Genomic DNA, 18,750 nt, shown 5'->3' with positions numbered 1-18,750 from the left:
TTTATCTCTTTAAATAGCAATATTGTTATGCTTGTTCATTTTTACTTGTCCACTATTCTTAAAAAAAATTCCATACTAGGATAAAAAGAAAGCAAAATTTTGCACTCATAATTAAATTATACCAAAGACATGACCTTAAAAAAGAGAATATGAAGAACATAAATTATGGTAGTAGATCAATAGATAATAGACTGTGACTTCAGTTATTCTCTATACGAATAGTCATAGCATTCCCTTTTCCAAACTACCTCCTATGTCATAGCATTCCCTTTTCCAAACTACTTTGAGGTAGTTTTCCACAAGCCAAGGGTCTATCGAAAACCTCTCTACCTTACTCTGCTACACTTTGCCCTACTCATACCCCACATGGTGGGGTGGGATTACAGTAGGTATGTGATTGTTCAAGTAATGCATTAACTAGAGAAATTTGCTCATGCTCATGCTCTAAGATAAAAGAGAATCAACGCAAGCAGCACTTGGAAGTGGGCTTTAATGAACAATTTTTATAACACCATTAAACAAAGTTTGACGACAAATTTTTTACATTTACATCCGTCAAAAACTTTCCACTTTCAGATTTTCAGCTATCTATTTCCAATAAGACGCTAAAAGCTTCTATCCGAGAACATTGTTTACTGGTTAAAGTTTAACAAAAATAAAAGGGGGTCCCCCCTTTTCTTCCAGGCATTTCCTTCGGTAGCTACAACACATCAAAAATCAACATAGGATATAAGACACGCCCAAGTTAGGCTCGCGTTTCATCTCCTTCTCCTTCCTCCTCCCCATTGTTAGCACAGGGTCCATCACCTTAGGATCTAGGTGGAGATCTTTCTTTTTTCCAGTCCTTTAGGAAATCATCACATGGCCCTCCAACTTTTTCTCTGGAATCACCAGCTGATGATCTACTGAAGCTCATCATGGCTTCATGGAAACTGCCTCCTTCTGGAACTTGAAAACGAGCCCGATCAAATTTTTCAGCACTACGGCTGCGACTGCGCTCCCTGCTTTTTCTGTCACCCCATCCCGAACCACCTCTATTCGGGCTTCTGCTCCGACTTCGATCACGTCTCTGTGAAGCCTGCATCATAGTTTCATGGAAGCTTCGAGCAGGGTAACTAGCTGGAGCATCATTATCACGAGAGCCATGACCATATCCATCACTAAATCACAACCAACTAGTCAAAACATGGAAAAAAAGGAAAATAAGAAATCCATATATAATTAATTCACAGCTAACCTGTCACGTGAATCCGAGTCATAAGCACGTCCACTTCTGTCCGATGTAGGGGCTTCCCAACCACCCCTTGCTCCATCTCGTCCACCATAGCCAGCATCATAACGTCCCCCACGTCCTCCTTCACGTCCACCTGAGCCAGAATCCCATTGACGCCTAGCCCTTCCCATACCACCACCTCGAGAAGCCATATCACGAAGTTCAGTAGGCACTTGCTGATTAGCTCCGTCTAAAACTTTAATAAGATCTGAAGCATGTTTAGCATCCTGGTCACAAAAAAATGTGTAGGCCTCACCAGTCGCACCAGCCCGACCAGTTCTTCCTATCCTGTGAACATAGTCCTCTATTCCAGTAGGAAAATCATAGTTGACCACCACCCTGCCACAAATGTTTCATCATTATTAACTTACACAGAAGACAAATCTCCCTACCAAAAAAATTAGAAGAAACTACTCTTTAGAGAATATTTATAGGGATGCATGATATTTTTCAACTGTACAACAACATACCTAGTGAAATCCCACATGTGGGGTCTAGAGAGGATAAGAGTGTACACACAGACCTTACCTCTACCTCGTGGAGGTAGAGAGGCTGTTTCTGGAGGTCCCTCTGCTCGAGCACATTTCAAATGTAAAACCACAAAATTCCAGCATGATGTCAAACCATGCCAGAGTAGATCTTATCGAAAGATACCATGTGAACTTTACTCATCCATCTACATTGCTAACTAAATCACGACATCACACATTCACCTATGATTTGATTGCAAGAAAGGTACAAAGTTGCAACTTTGGCCTTCGCTCTCCCAAAATCACCTAATGGTCCCCAAAACAAAAGCAGAAACACACTCCACACCCCACACACCTGTTCGCACCCTATCAATTAAGGGGAAATAACATGGAAAGAGCATATAGAATATATGTCGGTCTAAATGCGCACTCCATAAAAAAGTGAAGGTACATATATTCTTTCATTCAGTTAACCATCAAAAGAGAATTGAACGTGACCCACAAATAATCAAGCACACTACAAGATTCTTAATTCCACCAACCTGATATCTTTGACATCCAAGCCCCGAGCAGCAACATCAGTGGCAACAAGAACGGGGGACTTGCCAGTGCGGAACTGGCTCAGTACATGATCCCTCTCACCCTGAGATTTATCACCATGAATTGCAGCAGCTCCAAATGGGCGTGTAAGATTGCGAGCAAGTTGGTCACACATTTTCTTTGTTGAACAGAAGATAATGATTTTTGATCCAGGCTCTTGGGATCTCAAGATCTGGTCTAGCCGCTTTTGTTTATCCATATATGACAAGACTTCAATGTACTGCACATGACAATTTATTAAATATGATGTAACCTCATTATGTCAAGTACAGGTTCTCCCTAGGTGCTCAGGGATAATAGGGAGGCATTCTACCATGACACCTCAGACCTCTAACCCAGTTTAGAAGAGAGAGAGAGAGAGAGAGAGAGAAATCTTGGGCATTTTTAATGAGCAATGTCCAAGAAAAAGAGAACAGAACAGAAATGCACCTGTGTAATAGACTTGTTCGCAACAAGCTCATCAACATTCCCAATGTTAACCTGAACTGGATTAACCAATAGATCAGCTGCAATTTTGCGGACCTCCTTTGGCCATGTTGCTGTGTACATCAGTGTCTGCCGTCGCGTAGGCACCTCCTTCACAATCTTCCTTATCTGAGGTTCAAATCCCATGTCCAGCATACGATCCGCTTCATCTAACACCAAATAAGAAACTTGATCCAGCCTAACTCTTCTCATCTCCAAAATATCATTCAAACGACCAGGGGTAGCAACAACAATATCAACTCCCCTGTCCAGATCTCGTAGCTGAGGGCCTTTTGGGGCTCCTCCATATAAACACTAACCAAAAAACATACAGCATTGTCAATTCTCACGAAAATTGTCGTAGCAGAGGGCCTGTTGGGACCCCTCCATATAGACACTAACCAAAAAGCATACAGCATTGCCAATTTTCAAGAAAAAGTCAAACACACAATCACTTGGTTCATCTGGCCTGAACATTAGCATGTCAACATTTGTTAATTGTTCTAAGGGAAGGTGCAGAATAGTATACTGCTGTAAAGGTTTTATAAAATCATTCGGTTTTTTTTTGGTTAAGTAAAATCATTCGGTAAATGGGGCCTTCCCCTTTTCGTAATGGTGCACAACATTATCTTGGTGCATGTTTATTAACAAAACTTATGTTTGACGAAAAAGAAGCATATAACCATTTAAAGAGATTGCATATGATTAAGCAGATGTGTGTTTTATACCAGAACATGAGAAACACAATGATTACCCTCTAAGTTTCACTTTTGGCCAGACAACCATTCGAAGAGATGAGATCTTTAGAATCACACTTAACAGGAAAATTATGGTAGAGTTGAGTATAGCAAAAAAATGTGACAGACCTAGCTAACTTTTGGTTTTTACAATTAACACATCAGTTAGCCCATGCATCAGTACTTGGAAATCAAAAGAAAAATCTACTTCTGGAATCAAACTTTTTGCTAAACATAGTCAAATAACAATTCATACCGTGCAAGAAATCTTTGAAGATCTACCAAACTTCACAGCTTCGTCTTGTATCTGTGTGGCTAATTCTCTTGTTGGCGACAGAACCAAAATAGTAGGGCCTGATTGAGGATTACTCCGACGTTGCTTTAGAAGAAAAAAGCCAGGAAGCAAGAAACCCAAAGTTTTTCCAGACCCAGTCTTTGCAACAGCTACTATGTCACGGCCCTGAAGTGCAATGGGCCAGGACTGTGCCTGTATTGGGGAAGGAGCAGGAAACCCAGCTTGATGTATCTGGAAATGTAAAAGTTGTAAAACCTCTGTCAGCAATTGTACAAGCTAAAAATTTACTCCTAGATTATTTCTACGATTTTTTTTAAGTGGCCAACACAAGAAGAAGCATATCCCCCCTTACGCAGGCAGCCAACACTTGCATATGCAAGCAAGAGTAGGAGGAAGCCTCTTCTTCATGTCAAACCATGTGGCAGACTAACACCACCAACAGCAGTCCCAGCAATGAACAAGGATGATTCAGAAATCCCTTCAAAATTTGGTCCACCAAATAAGGGAACTCCAAATACATGGAAGACCAAAAAGAGGGCCGCACAGCGTACGACATTTAGCTCCTCCCCGGAGCAAATATCGCATCTGCGTCAAAGTACAGAGGGAAAATTTGTATGAGTACTGCAATGGACCTCCAGCAGCCATTGAAATTAACAGAAGAACACTTGATCCTTTATGAATAAGTAAGCTCTTCACAAGAGATGTTCCGAAAGAGATTAAAACAAAATAATCGACTACATTTATACCTCCCTCAAAATCTCCGAAGGAAACCCAGTAGCTTCAAACGATGTGAAGGGTGGGGGCACATCACCTCCCTGGAAAAATAGAACATAAAATAGACATGAGTATTCATTATCAAAAGAATAAAACATGAGTATGACAGACATGCCTTTTCAGGCTTGTTTGCATGGAAGGATGGATTCTAGAAAGATGCAAAGAGATGAATTCACAGGTTTTCAATGAGCAACATGAGTAGTGTAATGAAGTTATCATCAGTTTCACATAGGAGATGCCACACTCAGTGCTATGATCTGTGTGCACATCTTAAGTTAAATTTACAATGATTATCACAGACCAAAGAAACCAAAAAACAGTGTATCTTCTAGATGAACCAAACAAAAAGGCCAGTCTGAGTTGCATTCTTGTTTCATTAAATTGTTTACTATTTTTTTAAAAAATAATCTTGTTTCATCAAACTAAGGATACCCTGACTACAAAATAAATTCCTCACTGCTGTCACCAAAGACATAATAACTGCCCTTTTAACTTTCTATTACATTGCAAGTAGTAGTGTTTTCTGAGAGAATCTCTACAAAAGTTTGTTATTCACAGACATAATTTCATGCACTACTCATGGTCATAAGCGTCTACACAGTAAAATTGATTTTCGATGAAATGAAAAAGACATGTATGGTAGAATCATAAACAAAGAATACGACCCTAATCGAGAAATTCTGTGGCGCCGCTCTTTAGTATTCTCTTATTTATTACATGTGTCTACTATTTAGGCGGAATATTGCAGCCACTGGACAGCAAAAATACAAGTGTCCATGTCTATTCTTGGTAAACATGATAGAGATAATATCTATGCTTATTTAAAAATTATCTTTAAGTTCATTAGGAATATCCACTAAGGAATTAGTGGATATTCCTAATGAGCTTTGAGACAATTTTTTATGAAAAATTAAATTTAACGTTACAACCAGGGCTCCAGTTTCCAAATTGGAACGAAAATGACTAGTAAGCAAATGTTTCTATATGATTGAAAAGGTACAGATGCTTACTGTGACAGAAATTTCATGCTGACGGCGATAGGCATCTGGAGATATGTCACTTGCAGCAGCTGGAGCACTATAACCTTTTGGAGCAGATGTTTCATCGCGGGAAAGCTCACTTACTTTTGCAGTNNAATGGTGGGGGGAAACGTGTTTTAGCAAAAACACGGAAGACAATTTAGGAAACTGTTTAAAGGCGAATGAAAAAATCTACTTAGACCAAAAGAAATCTACTGGTAGAGCAAGTATACTTTGGATATTAATCAGGAAAAGGGGGTGTTTGGATGGTTTTTTTTAAAGTGACTTATATGCCAAAACCTATAAGTTGGGGACACCCAACTTTTGGCTTTTAGCTTTTTACGTACATTTAAAGCCTTAAGAAAGTGCTTAAAAGCACTTTTGAAGTTACCCAAACACTTCCAGAACTAAAAAATAGCTTAAAAGCCACAAGTCACTAAAAATAAGTCAATCCAAACACCCACTTAAGGTTCAAACTGGGGGTCTTTGGATTGACTTATTTCAATGGTTTTTGGCTTTTAAACACTTTCTTCGTTTTGGAAGTGTTTGGATAACATCAAAAGTGCTTTTAAACACTTTTTAAAAGCTGAAAAAGTACAACAACAAAAAAAAGAGTCAAAAGTTGGGGTTACCAACTTATGCCTTTTGACTTTTAACTTATAAGTCACTTAAAAAAGCCAATCCAAACACCCCCTCTAAGTGCTGTTACAATAACTACAATCACAAAAGAACACAGATGAAACTCCTCTAAAACATACAAGTGCCAAAACATATGTTATTTGCAAATTCTTTGTTAGATGTATCAAACCACTGGAACATTTACTACATAGGAAATATGATGCACAACATAAGGTTGCAAAAGATCAAGAAAAATGATATATACCATCTTTTCCAATTAATACATAGTGCAGGTTCTAATTTGCATTTAAAACTGTCAGAGAGAACATGGGTCGTTAATCTCAAATAGTGATTCTCAAAATGACAATAGATAACCTAAGATACTATTCAAAACAAAAGTTTGCTGATTTCCCCTGTTGTGTGTCACTAAGTCACTGAAAGTTAGAGAGAGAAGAAATTGAATTCACATGTATTAATTAGAACTGGATACCTGAATGCCCTCTCCAGAGGAAAGTTTGCTCAATGCACCATTGGTACCTCTGTTGTCACCACGGTCAGGACATTCACTTTGAGAAGGCTTCTCAACTGATGAACTTACAGATACAGACGATTTATGTTGTGCAGCACCCACATGAGAAGTAACAACAGGCCTCTCGTATTGGGTAGTATTGGTCTCTGGATTCCAAAAATAGAGATATCCAGTCTTACCATCAACTAGGCCTTTCCAAGGTTTGGGAAGGGTGGGGTCCTCTGGTGCATAACGTGGACCAGTAGAAGATGCAGTTGCAGTAGCAGCCATCTCAAGCTTCAGTATCCAATTACCTCTGGCACCAGAAAAGACATGATGACTTAAACGCATGAAATGAGAATCACAGTTAAACAAAGCAATAATACTAGAAAAGGACTCCATGAATCACATTTTTTATGTGTTCTATTCCATCACCTGAATAATTGACAGTGTTATAAAAAATGGTACTAAGAATGTACTACAGTCAAAACAGCTAAATAAGGCTGCTCAAAAAAGAGAAGATGAACTACACAAGGGAAGAGAACATGTTACTTCAAGAGTAGAAGATATGTTCTTAACAGAGACAAAGCAACACAAGCAACTGTGTCCCTTGCACAGTTATACTGATAAAAGGCAAAAGGCAGCACACAATTGTTTTGTATACCAATCCCTTACCAACCAAAGAAACCCCACCCAGACAACCAACTGTGACCCTTTCCCACCTTGCTACCATGGTGACTCAATCCTCCAATAATACCATTGGGTAAAGGGTCTGACCACTATGCTACCCCTCCCCCTTGAAAACAAAACACTTGAGGTCAAATACATAAAACTAAATGAGTGGGTGACCATTACACAACTCTGAGAGAACAGGAACACTAACTATCTATAGAAATAAATAAACATGACTGCCATTTTCCCTTAAGACTACAGGCAGGATGCACCTTATGGCAAGGGGTGTCATCTGACACCGATTCGTCGAAAATTTAGTGTATATATAAAATCTGAAAAAACAGAATATGTGTACATATATTATTAAATCTCCCTGGTTAAGCTCATAACTTATGTTGCATTTGCCCTGAGTTTGAACCTCCTTCTCAGTGAATTTGTGTGATTTTTTTAACTTTTAAGCGCTTAATTGCAAAAGGATCAAATAAAACCTATCAACCAAGCTCCGCTTTTGCATAAATGGTAAACATTAAATTTATTTAACCAATTTGGAACTTGATTAGTCAATATAGATTTAAAACCCTAATGTTAAGAAATTATTCATTATTTCATCTAATCCGTTCTCTTCTTTAAATGTCAACATCACTTACGAAAATCTTGCATACGCCACTGACTACAATAACACGAAAGTGGGCTCCTCTCAACCAAAACATGCACACAAGCATTATACTCACGCAAGTGGCACTAGTTCAAAGGCTTTTGAACTGTTGGAACACAAATCAATAACAAAACAAAGTCACGAATACCTAAAACAAACAAATCCGAGGACAAACAATAAAAAAAAATGATCTAAAACCTTACATTATCATTCACTAACACGTAGCACGGGTCAAAACGCCAAACCTAGTAAGTTCAACTTCAAAAAAACCACAGCATCGAGGCAAAACAATGAAATAAACCGATCAAAAACCCTACATTATCATGTACTAACACGTAAATGGGGTCAAATGCCAAACCTAGCAAGTTCAACTTCAAAAGGACTACAACATCGAGGCCAAACAATAAAAAAAATCATCTAAAAGTCTACATCATTATTTACTGACACATAGCAGGGATCAAATGCCAGATCTATCAAGTTCAACTTTGAAAGGGCGATAACATCAAGGCTAAATAATTTTTTTTTAAAAAAAGCAATCTAAAACCCTACATTATCGCTTATTAACACATAGCAAGGGTCATATGCCAAACCCAGTGAGTTCAACTTCAAAAGGACGACAATTTCGAGGCCAAACAATGAAAAAAAAAAAGGATCTAAAACCCTACATTGTTATTTATTAAACACAGCAGGGGTCAAATGCCAAACCTATCAAGTTCAACTTCAAAAGGACGGCATCGAGGCAAAACAATTTTAAAAAACTAAAACCCTACATTTTTTATTTATTAACACACAGCAGAGGTCAAACAATAATTAAAAAAAACATTCTAAAACCCTACATTCTCGTTTACTAGCACATAGCAGGTGTCAAATGCCAAACCTAGCAAGTTCAACTTCAAATGATGACAATTTCGGGGCCAAACAATTTAAAAAAAAAAACATCTAAAACCCTACATTTTATTTATCACACACAGCAGAGGCGCCAAATGCCAAACAAGTCCAACTTCAAGGCCAGACCTATCAAGTTCAACTTCAAAGGACAAGAACATCGAGGCCAAACAATCAAAAAAAAAAATAATCTAAAACCCTACATTTTTATTATTAACACATAGCAGGGGTCAAATGCCAAACAAGTTCAACTCAAGGCCAAACCTATCAAGTTCAGCTTCAAAAGAACGACAACATCGAGGCCAAACAATCAGAAGAAAAAACATCTAAAACCCTACATTCTCGTTTACCAACACCTATCAGGGGTCAAATGCCAAACCTAGCAAGTTCAACTCAGATCTGAATCATCGCAAGTATAAATGAGATATGATACCTGACAACGTCTTTCCGATGACGATGAAGAAGCTGATACAAACGACTCCCACCTCCGACGATCACTCCCGTCCGTTCTCTCACTCTCTCTGCTAAATAAATTAGTATACAAAGGTATGAGTGAAGCAGCGGAGAAGCAGAGAGAAACCTACGCTTCCGATGGTTTGAGTGAGAACTGAGAAGCGTAGGGGCTATATAAAGGAACAGAATTAGCTGACAGATGGATACTTTTAAGAGAGCAGAGAAATGAGAAACGGTACGAGAATAGTGCGTATTAAACCCGCAATAATATTTTAACCATGGTTAGGTTAGTAAAATGCCAATTACATCCACTATAATATTTCGACACGGATTAAAACACTCCCCCCATTGGCAGTATTAGTATGATTCTACTGTTTTTTTGAACGACAAAAATAATATCATATACTTACAAATTTCTTTATTTTATATTAAGTAATTGTTGAGAAAAATATTTCAGGACAAAATTTAAAGTCTATTGTTAATTATCATCCATATTTATCTCATTAAATGAAGGGTAGATACGGAAAAAAATTTAAACAATTGTCTAAAATTTCGAATAATTCAATTATTTTGAACTATGAAAAAAAAATCAATAATTCACTTGAGTATGAGCTAACATATTATGTATTCCGTTTGTCTCATATTACTTGGCATATGTTGACCTCACATGAAATCTCTTTAAAAAATTAAAAATATATTTTACTAAACTAATTTTGTTAATAATGCTTTAAAACTTTAAACTTGACTACTAGAGTATTACTTTATGTAGTTATTTCATACTAAGGATAGTGTCGAAAAAAATTCTCTTAATAGCTCTTGTTATCGAAAGGTGAGCCAATTTGTTTTCTTGTTTGAAGTTATGCCTGACTTGTACCATACGCATTAAACCATTAGCAAGCAAGAATTAACGTGTGGGAAGTTTCATTTTCATTTTGTAATGAGTTAATAACGTCCATACATCTATCTTTACCCATTTTCAGTCCTTCTGCAGGGCTTGGATTCCCGCTAGAGTAGAAAATTTGCATAAATGTTGTCATAATTATAAAAGATTACCATGATAGTCTATAAAAACATCTCTTATTCCTTCAGTATTTTAATCTTTCCAAAAAAACACCATCAATGTTAAGTATGTAGTTTGTACCATTTATTAGGAAATTATTCCATTTAATAATAATAGATCTTTTAGGGTTGTAGATCTTCTCATTTGCAAATCAAAGAAGTTTATTTTGTTTGGACAATTAAGCTTCCATATAGTAAGAAGATGGCGTAGCTTTGATTAACATAATTTTATTTGTGTAATATATTAGTTTATTAAGAAAATATAAATAATTATTTAACTGCCAGATTAACATAAAGAAAAAATAGAACTAGATATATTGAATGATTATTTGTACATTAATATAATTAAATGGTGTGAGAACATTTATGCTAATATATTTAAGTTACATATGACCAGATGATGACTTTAGTTGGAATGTAGAATCAATTAGGTTAAATTTACATGACCAAACTCCAAAGTATTAACGCGAATGAGAGTAATAGCTTCAACCAAAATGCAGTAAGATTGCAAACTAAGCTGAGTATACAAAAATAAAATTATCGATAACGAATAAGGTAAATTCTATTATACATTACTATTTACAAATAATTTAGTAGAGTACAGAGGGGGGAATCAGCTGATTACATAATTGACTAAAAGTGATATATAATGGATTAATGGAGATGTCAAAAGGTTTTCCTAATTCTCTGGACAGTGATAATAAATAGGATCAAGTTTACAAAAGATAAACAAATTCTTACAGACTAGAACCCAAGTAAGGGACATTGCTTTTTAGCATGTTCTGGTAACAGTTTGTTTAAGAGTTCTGAAGACGCTCCTTTCAGCTCTGCAAATGATATTATCTCATAATAAGAAAAACAACTACTCCATATGAATATGAGGGGGTGGGGGAGTCGATTCATATAACTGGAGGAGAAGATAATAATTCAACCTTGAGGCCTGAAGTTGAAGAGAGATGGCAATGGACGACCATTAGGAAGACGAGCATTAGGGTCACGGAGCTCATCAAAGAAAGCGTGAGCAAGAGCTTCCAACTGCAAAATGAATCTATTAGATCACATAAAAGCATAATATACTAAAGTTTCCCCACACAAATGTGTACTGCCTAAAATATGATATGGAATTTTCAACAAGTACTACTTTCTTTTGCTCTCACCAATGTGTTTGAACTGGACGATAAGGAAAAAAAATAGGGAGAGAACTTGATACACTCACCGCGGTGCACCTCAGATTTGGAGAATACTGGAGAAGCCTTATCACAAGATCTACAGCTTCAGGAGGCATCCGTTTGTGAAAAATCTGTACAATGCAGGGTTGCGGCCATGAGTTTCTTGATGTGAATACATGCCATGCAATGCATCAGAAAATGTATCTTCTATAGAGGAACATAGCTCAAGATTCTTACCTTGTGCCAGGGGTGAGCTTTGATTTGCGGGAACTTGAACTCGGTGTAATTTGGATTCATACACTTGATTTCTTCACGCGTTGGTGTTCCAAGAACCTAAAGAGGACATTTTGATTTATTGAATTGTGCAAACCAAAGATCACCAATTTGAATCATCATTGAATCAACTAGATGGATACCTTGATTATTTCGACGAGCTGATCTACACCACTCTCACCAGGAAAGAGGGCCTACAAGTTTTGGAAGAGAAAAGATTAGCGTGAAACAATCAATTATTACGGTATTTTTTTTTTCTCAATAAAGGAATTGAACTCCACAAGAAATACAACCTGACCAAGAAGCAGTTCAGCTAGGACACAACCCACAGACCAAATGTCAATTGCATTGGTGTACTCAGTTGCTCCAAATATTAGTTCGGGCGCACGATAATAACGTGAACAGATATATGAAATGTTTGGCTCGCCTTTGACCTGTTAGTATGGCCAAAATATGAGGATGAACTATGTAAATAAGATCACTAGATAAGACTAAGACAGTCTTTCCACCCACAAATCACACATGGAAGATGAATAAAGTCAAGAAAAGGAATCAAAGTACTTTCATATTGTTGAGCTATGAAAGGTACTTCTTCATCAGGTCTTTTGATTTGATAAATCCCAACAAGCAAAATATCTAATTCATAAGAACATCTTTAGCCACATAAAACTAAAAAGAAGAGATCATATAATATGCTGGAACATCATATAATATCCTGGAACACTTCCATTTCTTGAATTCTGAGGATGGACATAATAAGATATCATACAACTTCATCTAATTCTTGTACTAACATATTATAAATGTGACATACTTATGATAATACATGTTTCCTGAATTATCAAACAAAATATAACGCAACTGTCTTTAGCATCCAGTTAAACTCATTTTAAGAAATCCTCTTCTGCAGGCACAACTACAAGTGATAGACGTCATCAACTACTTACAGTTATATCATGACAAGTTGTAGTGTTTCACAGGCGTAGAAAAATGAATAAATAGAATATTTGTTTCCAATTTTCCAAACAAGTCACAATCAAACGATCACGTCTATTCCTAAACATTGTAGCGGCAAGAAGCAGAAAGAGAAAGTTGAACTTAGGTTTCAGACTTGAGAAGTAATAACAGGACTTTTGCAAGCTATCAAAAAACTTACCAGGACTTTTGCACTCCCAAAATCACAAAGCTTAAGCTGATGTGTGTGGGGGTTGACCTGCCATAGCAAATTGCATTAGTCAATATCACAATGTTTTTAGTTGATTGAGTTTAAGCTTCAAGTACAAACCAGTAAATTCTGAGGTTTGATGTCCCTGTGGCAGACTCCTATCCCATGTATGTAAGCCAAAGCTCTAAATATCTGTACAGGTACATCATCAATCAAATATACCGCAACAAAGATATGTTAAGGTGGGTATAAAGAAGAGGTTTTGCTACTAGCCATAAACAGTAACAACAGTTACTACATCATAATCGCTACAAACAAATGATGCAATGTTTACTCAGGGACAGATAAGCGCAACAGCACTAACTATAATCATCTTTAACAGTTATTACTACAACAGAGAACTTATTATTTTAAGATATTACAACTATGGAAGAACCTTTACCACTGCACATGAGGTCAACGGTTTAGGCCACAACCTAAATTTAGGGTTGCCTGTAAGACAAAAGGATTGCAAAGGGAAGTAGGCAACATCAAAAAAACAATTAATATCACATTAAACCGGTATATGGAAAAATGATATAGAAGGTGAATTAGTCAAACCTCCTCCATATGTGGTTTAGCCGAAACTAAATGAATCTTCCTTTCATTTAAAAATAAATAAAGATACATCTCCAATCTGATAACTGAGAACAAGTCATTAATTTTGAAGATTATTTTACTGAAATACCTTTCTCATTTATTTCTTCTCCATTTTGACAATGAGATAAATACTACAATGTTTCTGAAAATAGAAAAGAACACTAATTGGATAGCGTTATTGGCTCCCTGGTCAAAGATAACCTACTATATTATTTCTCGTTATTTATGCATAAGGATTTGGTGCCTTATAACTTGAAAATGTGTACTAGGGTTGACATCGAAGAGGCTGGCATTGACATAATATTTTGACACAGGATACAACATTTACAATTTTTACATACACCGTAACAATTTGACGACAATGAAGGGGATTAAAGGCAAAGGAGGTTTCCATGACAACTTGTGGCACACTCGAGCAGAAGTCACAATCATCTTAAGCTATAGGGCCAGGTCCATTCAGTTTTGTTAAATTATAGGAAACATCCATGCAATCCTCCTATGCTCATTTGTTTCTATGTACAATGAGAGGAACTTGCACATGTACTCAAATGGAATACCTGATATGTGTACAGTTTGACATATATCATAGGCATCCGTTGGTTTGCTTTGCTGTAATGTCTTAACACACGGTAGACAGTTTCAGGTACAAATTCGAGAACCAAATTTAGATAGAGCTCATCCTTTTCTGTGGTCGAAAAGAAGCAGTGTTTCAGTGAAACAATACTAGGATGATCAAGAAGTCGCATAGTCTGCAATTCTCGATTCTTGTATCTCTTGTCCTGCAAGACCTTTTTTATTGCCACAGTTTCTCCGGTTTCAAGGCATTTGGCCTGCAATTTAGCTTTGAAATCAGTGACAATTGATTTAGTGATGGAGGTAAGCATTCTTGATTATGGCAGTGACCATCTGTGACATATTAACAACTTATACCTGGAACACAATTCCAAAGGACCCCTGTCCAACAACTCGCTCCGCCATGTAACTTATGGTCTGAATGTCAAAGAAAACATTAGCAAAAAAGCTTTTAACACAAAGACCCACAATCAACACATAAATTTAGAAGAACTTGCTCAGTTGAGATTTACTTAATTGTGGGGTGAAGTATGGATGGGTTATTCACTCAAACAATGCCAGTCTCGAAGACATGATAAAGAAGAACATTTCAATTATCAACCCAAGCTAGAAATACTACATTATGTTGTGTAGGACCATGTAACCTCAGTCATCCCTAACTATTATAAGCTACATCCTAAATAAGACCGATACCAAAGTGTTCGCGGACTCTTTAATGATATTATCAAGTTAAAGTCAAGCAAAGTATTCCCTGTCATTAGACGCCCATCGTAGGTCCAATTTCTGAACTTTACAGGGAACAATATTTTGTAATTTCTAAAATTCAGGAAAGTTTAGAATATAGGTTTGGGAAATGAATAGTTTTTCAGGGAAATAAGACCTTTTGTATATCTGGAAAGCACCAAGTCAATATGGTATGAGAAGATTAACTAACTTCATGTCATTAAAACTTTCCTGAAAATATGGAGTTGATATATAATGCTCGCTACCTTTTTGGAGAGGACAAAGAAAAGAGATTGTTAGATTACAGCGAGAAGCTTGATTTTATGTCTCACATAACAAACATAAGTCATGTGAGACGCCTTAATTGCTTGACACGTAGACTTGTGGTTACATTTGTTTAATTAAAGATTGAAACAGAAAAAGCAATGCAAAACTTTCCAAATTAAGCACTGGAACAAAGCAAAATTTATTGAAGTTATTCTGAGTTATGATACAGCAGATTTATTTCATACAAGGCTTTTCACAGTACTATAGTCCTATTTATTTAAGTTACCAGTTTCAAAAAAAAAAATAGTCCTATTTATTTAATGAATTTATTAGAAGAAAAAAAAACATACAAATTGAATTTTGGATAATCCCAAGCCTAATCAGAGAAAAGGGAAACAAAATTATGCAATGGAAAATATACAAGCATAAGTAGAAAAGCCATGTAAGTTCATACAAAGCACCATCAACCATAAGCATCTTTTAGTAAGGTTGAACAGTAATACAACTCCATCTCAGCCATGAAAAAGAGAAAAGCATGTGTTATTCAGTATTCACGCCTAGGGGTATGCATATCATTGATTTTTTGGGTCCTAGTAGAATGCCTTACTTTGGAAACTTTTAAATTACCTTTATTGATTCTTTCTTCAACTAAAGAAATGGTAAAACAAGTCACTTGTTAAGCAATTAAAGCTCCTCACAGAACATATGGAAGTGATGTGAAACACAAAATAAAATTTCTCGATTACCAGTACCTGGCAAGTCAAAAGAAATTGAAGAAAAAGAAGTAACTACAAAGATGTCCCGAACCATTTTAGCCAAAAGTTACTTTTAGTTTAGAAAGATAGCTAACATCTCTTATCAGACAGTAGGAATGTACGATTGTTTCTTGACTTATTATTATTTTTGGTTTCAAAAATTTAAAAGGATAAAAAAAATTAAAAGAGGCAAAATACTTGGTATTCTTGTACAAAACATATACCTAAATTAATAAAGGAGGATAAAGCAATGCCATGAGGTAAAATCTGAGAACAGATCTTTCTTTCAATTGTCTATGTTACATCACAAGTGAAAGAAAGATAATACGAAAATCAGGGTAATCTGACTTTCTGATATCCAAAGCCCAAAACAAAACTGATTGAGAAAAGATTTACTCATCAGATCCATAGATCAATTACCAGCCCTAGTATAGATTGAGTTTTATTTACTGATTTCAGAACCAAAACGAAACTAAAGCAAAGGGATTTATTCATGAAACCCACGAGATCAATGCCATTAATCTCACAACATGAAAAATTCTTATCCGTTGGATATGTTAGTACTTTGGTACAGACACAACGATAAAAATAAGCTACAAGTGTAAAATAACATTTTCGAGGTTGAATCAAATGATTAAAGACGTCACCTGCTTTGGCTGACCATTTTTTCCCCCAATAGTTGTCACAATGATGTGACCTGTTTCAGTTCCATTTCCATCCACAACAGTTGCTTCCATTTCCTATCAGGCTATCACAGTGAGACTTGCAAAGATAACTAAGTATAGACAAGGGAAAAAAGAAATCATATAAAGAGTATGCATCCTATTTCCAAGAACAACCTTTCCTTCTTTGTCATCATTGATCTTCATTTCATTTATTTCTTTAGGTAGGTTGTCAATAAGCATAGCATCAGTAATAGGTTTGCCAGCTGATGAAGACATAATACTGCCAGAAGCCATATCACTGAATTACAAACAATCTTCCTTATAGTACTGATAAATGGTTACGACTTAAAAATGACAGATTATCAGCTTCTCAAAACCTGAATCATAAAGATACATAAATTAGACAGGACGCCAGTGATGCCGTACTAACATTCAGTGTTGTATCAGAGTAGATCACAGAATCCAGAAATAGCACTATGTAGACATTCATATAACAATGACCTTTATTGACCCAAGCAGACCCCATTCACTTTAATGACCTAAAAATTATGTTCATCCTGAAACGCGGTCATTTAGTTCATATATTGATTAAGTACTCAAATTAGTCAAGTGAGTCTCTAGAAGAGACCAAAATTAGCTTTCTAACTGTCTACCATTGTTCAAAGTAACTCCTAGACGCCTAAAAAAACTTCTATAGCAGCCTCCGAAATTTTCTAATTGGAAGAAAACATAGCTTTCGACAAAATTGCAGCCATCTTTTTAACATTAAGAACCTTCACAGGAAGCATGAGATCAATTTTTCACTTGTTGACGCAAACATATTTATGATTATGGCATCAACCGAAAGAGTACCTGCGGCGGTGAAGTGAATTGCTCGCATTGGCGACGGAAAATTGTGAGTGAAACAGCAAAACCCTAGGCGCGGAAGAAATAAAGTGGAAGTGAAAATGGCGTATGGCCAAGTTTTCAGGTTCTTGGTTATAGACTTCTGCGATACTACTCTTCTTACCTTTTTCTCACTTTGGATGCTCTCTGAATTTTGATGGAGTTGGCGGATCCCAACTAATTTTATCCATTTTCGTTGATTGGAGTATTGGGTGTCCGAGATTTCCACGTGTAAGCTTTTGGTTGGTATTTGGTAGGCTTACGTCATTATGTTGACTGGTACAGTGTTAATTCTGTTCCTAGCGAAGAATCTGTGTGCTCTACAACTACACGTAAGCGGATGTAGGAGTTTTTTATTTTACTTCAAAAAAGGAAGGTGTGGATAATTTTACTGATCAAAATTTAATGGCCTTCATCTAAAATTTGAAAAACTTAAGTTTTTATTTTTAAAGTGGAAAATGATATTTGAATTTTGTAGTTTACTTGGACATAAACATAAATTGAAGTTATTTTTTATTTTTTGTGAATAATCTGAAGTAAAAATACCTTCTAAGTTATTTTTAAATTTTAACTTGAATTTATTTTAACATTCTCATTAGTTTAATAAAACATCTCAAAGAATTGAAGACAATCTTACAAAGTTAATATTAAAACATGGTTAATTCAAATTAAAGTGAATTAAACAAATTAAAAAATAAGAAGTAACTATAAGTTTAATTCTCTACTATGGTTAATTATAATTACATCAATGATAAAATTTCAAAAATATGTGGATAATAATGAGTAAGAGATTAGCGACAAATTATTAAGAAAAAATTAATTAATAATAACAATAAATACATAATTTTTGTATATTTTGTTACTATTGTTATTTGTTAATAGTAATCTTTTACATCTTCAATCGTTGCCTCTTGGTCGAACATATCTCTTTTTTGTGCATCTTGGGTATGTTTTCGTATTTGAGCAAACTGAATTTGGGGAGATTTTGGTTCTTTGGCGGCCCTTATTTTTTGGGGCCTAAAGTCACTGCGATAGTGTCTTTAATGGCTGAGCCGCCCTTGCTCATAATCTCTCAATAAACTGGGCTTATGCGTAGCATGTAATCAATTTGTTCAAGTTTCTGGTGTTAAAAACCCCATCATGATTGATCAAT

General features: G+C 36.0%; 2 protein-coding genes across 4 annotated transcripts; both read right to left on the bottom strand.

The window, feature by feature from the left end:
* Positions 1 to 483: 483 nt before the first annotated feature.
* LOC125847551 (ATP-dependent RNA helicase-like protein DB10) lies at positions 484 to 9,601 on the bottom strand. The gene is made up of 9 exons (XM_049527164.1): positions 9,405 to 9,601; positions 6,742 to 7,075; positions 5,625 to 5,747; positions 4,587 to 4,655; positions 3,802 to 4,071; positions 2,773 to 3,123; positions 2,286 to 2,563; positions 1,238 to 1,612; positions 484 to 1,160 (listed from the first exon to the last, which is right to left on the bottom strand). The coding sequence occupies exons 2-9, from the start codon at positions 7,048 to 7,050 to the stop codon at positions 809 to 811; spliced, it is 2,127 nt and encodes a 708-aa protein (XP_049383121.1). The 5' UTR covers positions 7,051 to 7,075; positions 9,405 to 9,601; the 3' UTR covers positions 484 to 808.
* Positions 9,602 to 10,963: 1,362 nt separating this feature from the next.
* On the bottom strand, positions 10,964 to 17,740 carry LOC125847556 (shaggy-related protein kinase epsilon). 3 transcript variants are annotated; one of them, XM_049527173.1, is made up of 13 exons: positions 17,565 to 17,740; positions 16,887 to 17,089; positions 16,695 to 16,787; positions 14,660 to 14,719; positions 14,287 to 14,559; positions 13,211 to 13,282; positions 13,082 to 13,138; positions 12,219 to 12,359; positions 12,069 to 12,119; positions 11,890 to 11,985; positions 11,700 to 11,783; positions 11,416 to 11,518; positions 10,964 to 11,310 (listed from the first exon to the last, which is right to left on the bottom strand). In XM_049527173.1, the coding sequence occupies exons 2-13, from the start codon at positions 17,004 to 17,006 to the stop codon at positions 11,228 to 11,230; spliced, it is 1,233 nt and encodes a 410-aa protein (XP_049383130.1). In that variant the 5' UTR covers positions 17,007 to 17,089; positions 17,565 to 17,740; the 3' UTR covers positions 10,964 to 11,227. The 3 variants fall into 3 exon arrangements, with proteins under 3 accessions (XP_049383130.1, XP_049383131.1, XP_049383132.1); XM_049527174.1 differs by having other exon boundaries at positions 16,887 to 17,010; positions 17,565 to 17,730; XM_049527175.1 differs by having other exon boundaries at positions 16,887 to 16,992; positions 17,565 to 17,730.
* Between the last annotated feature and the right edge of the window lie 1,010 nt (positions 17,741 to 18,750).

The sequence above is a fragment of the Solanum stenotomum genome, chromosome 12, assembly GCF_019186545.1.
Source record: "Solanum stenotomum isolate F172 chromosome 12, ASM1918654v1, whole genome shotgun sequence".
In the NCBI taxonomy this organism is placed as follows: Eukaryota; Viridiplantae; Streptophyta; class Magnoliopsida; order Solanales; family Solanaceae; genus Solanum; species Solanum stenotomum.
This window is presented reverse-complemented; position numbering and strand designations above follow the sequence as displayed.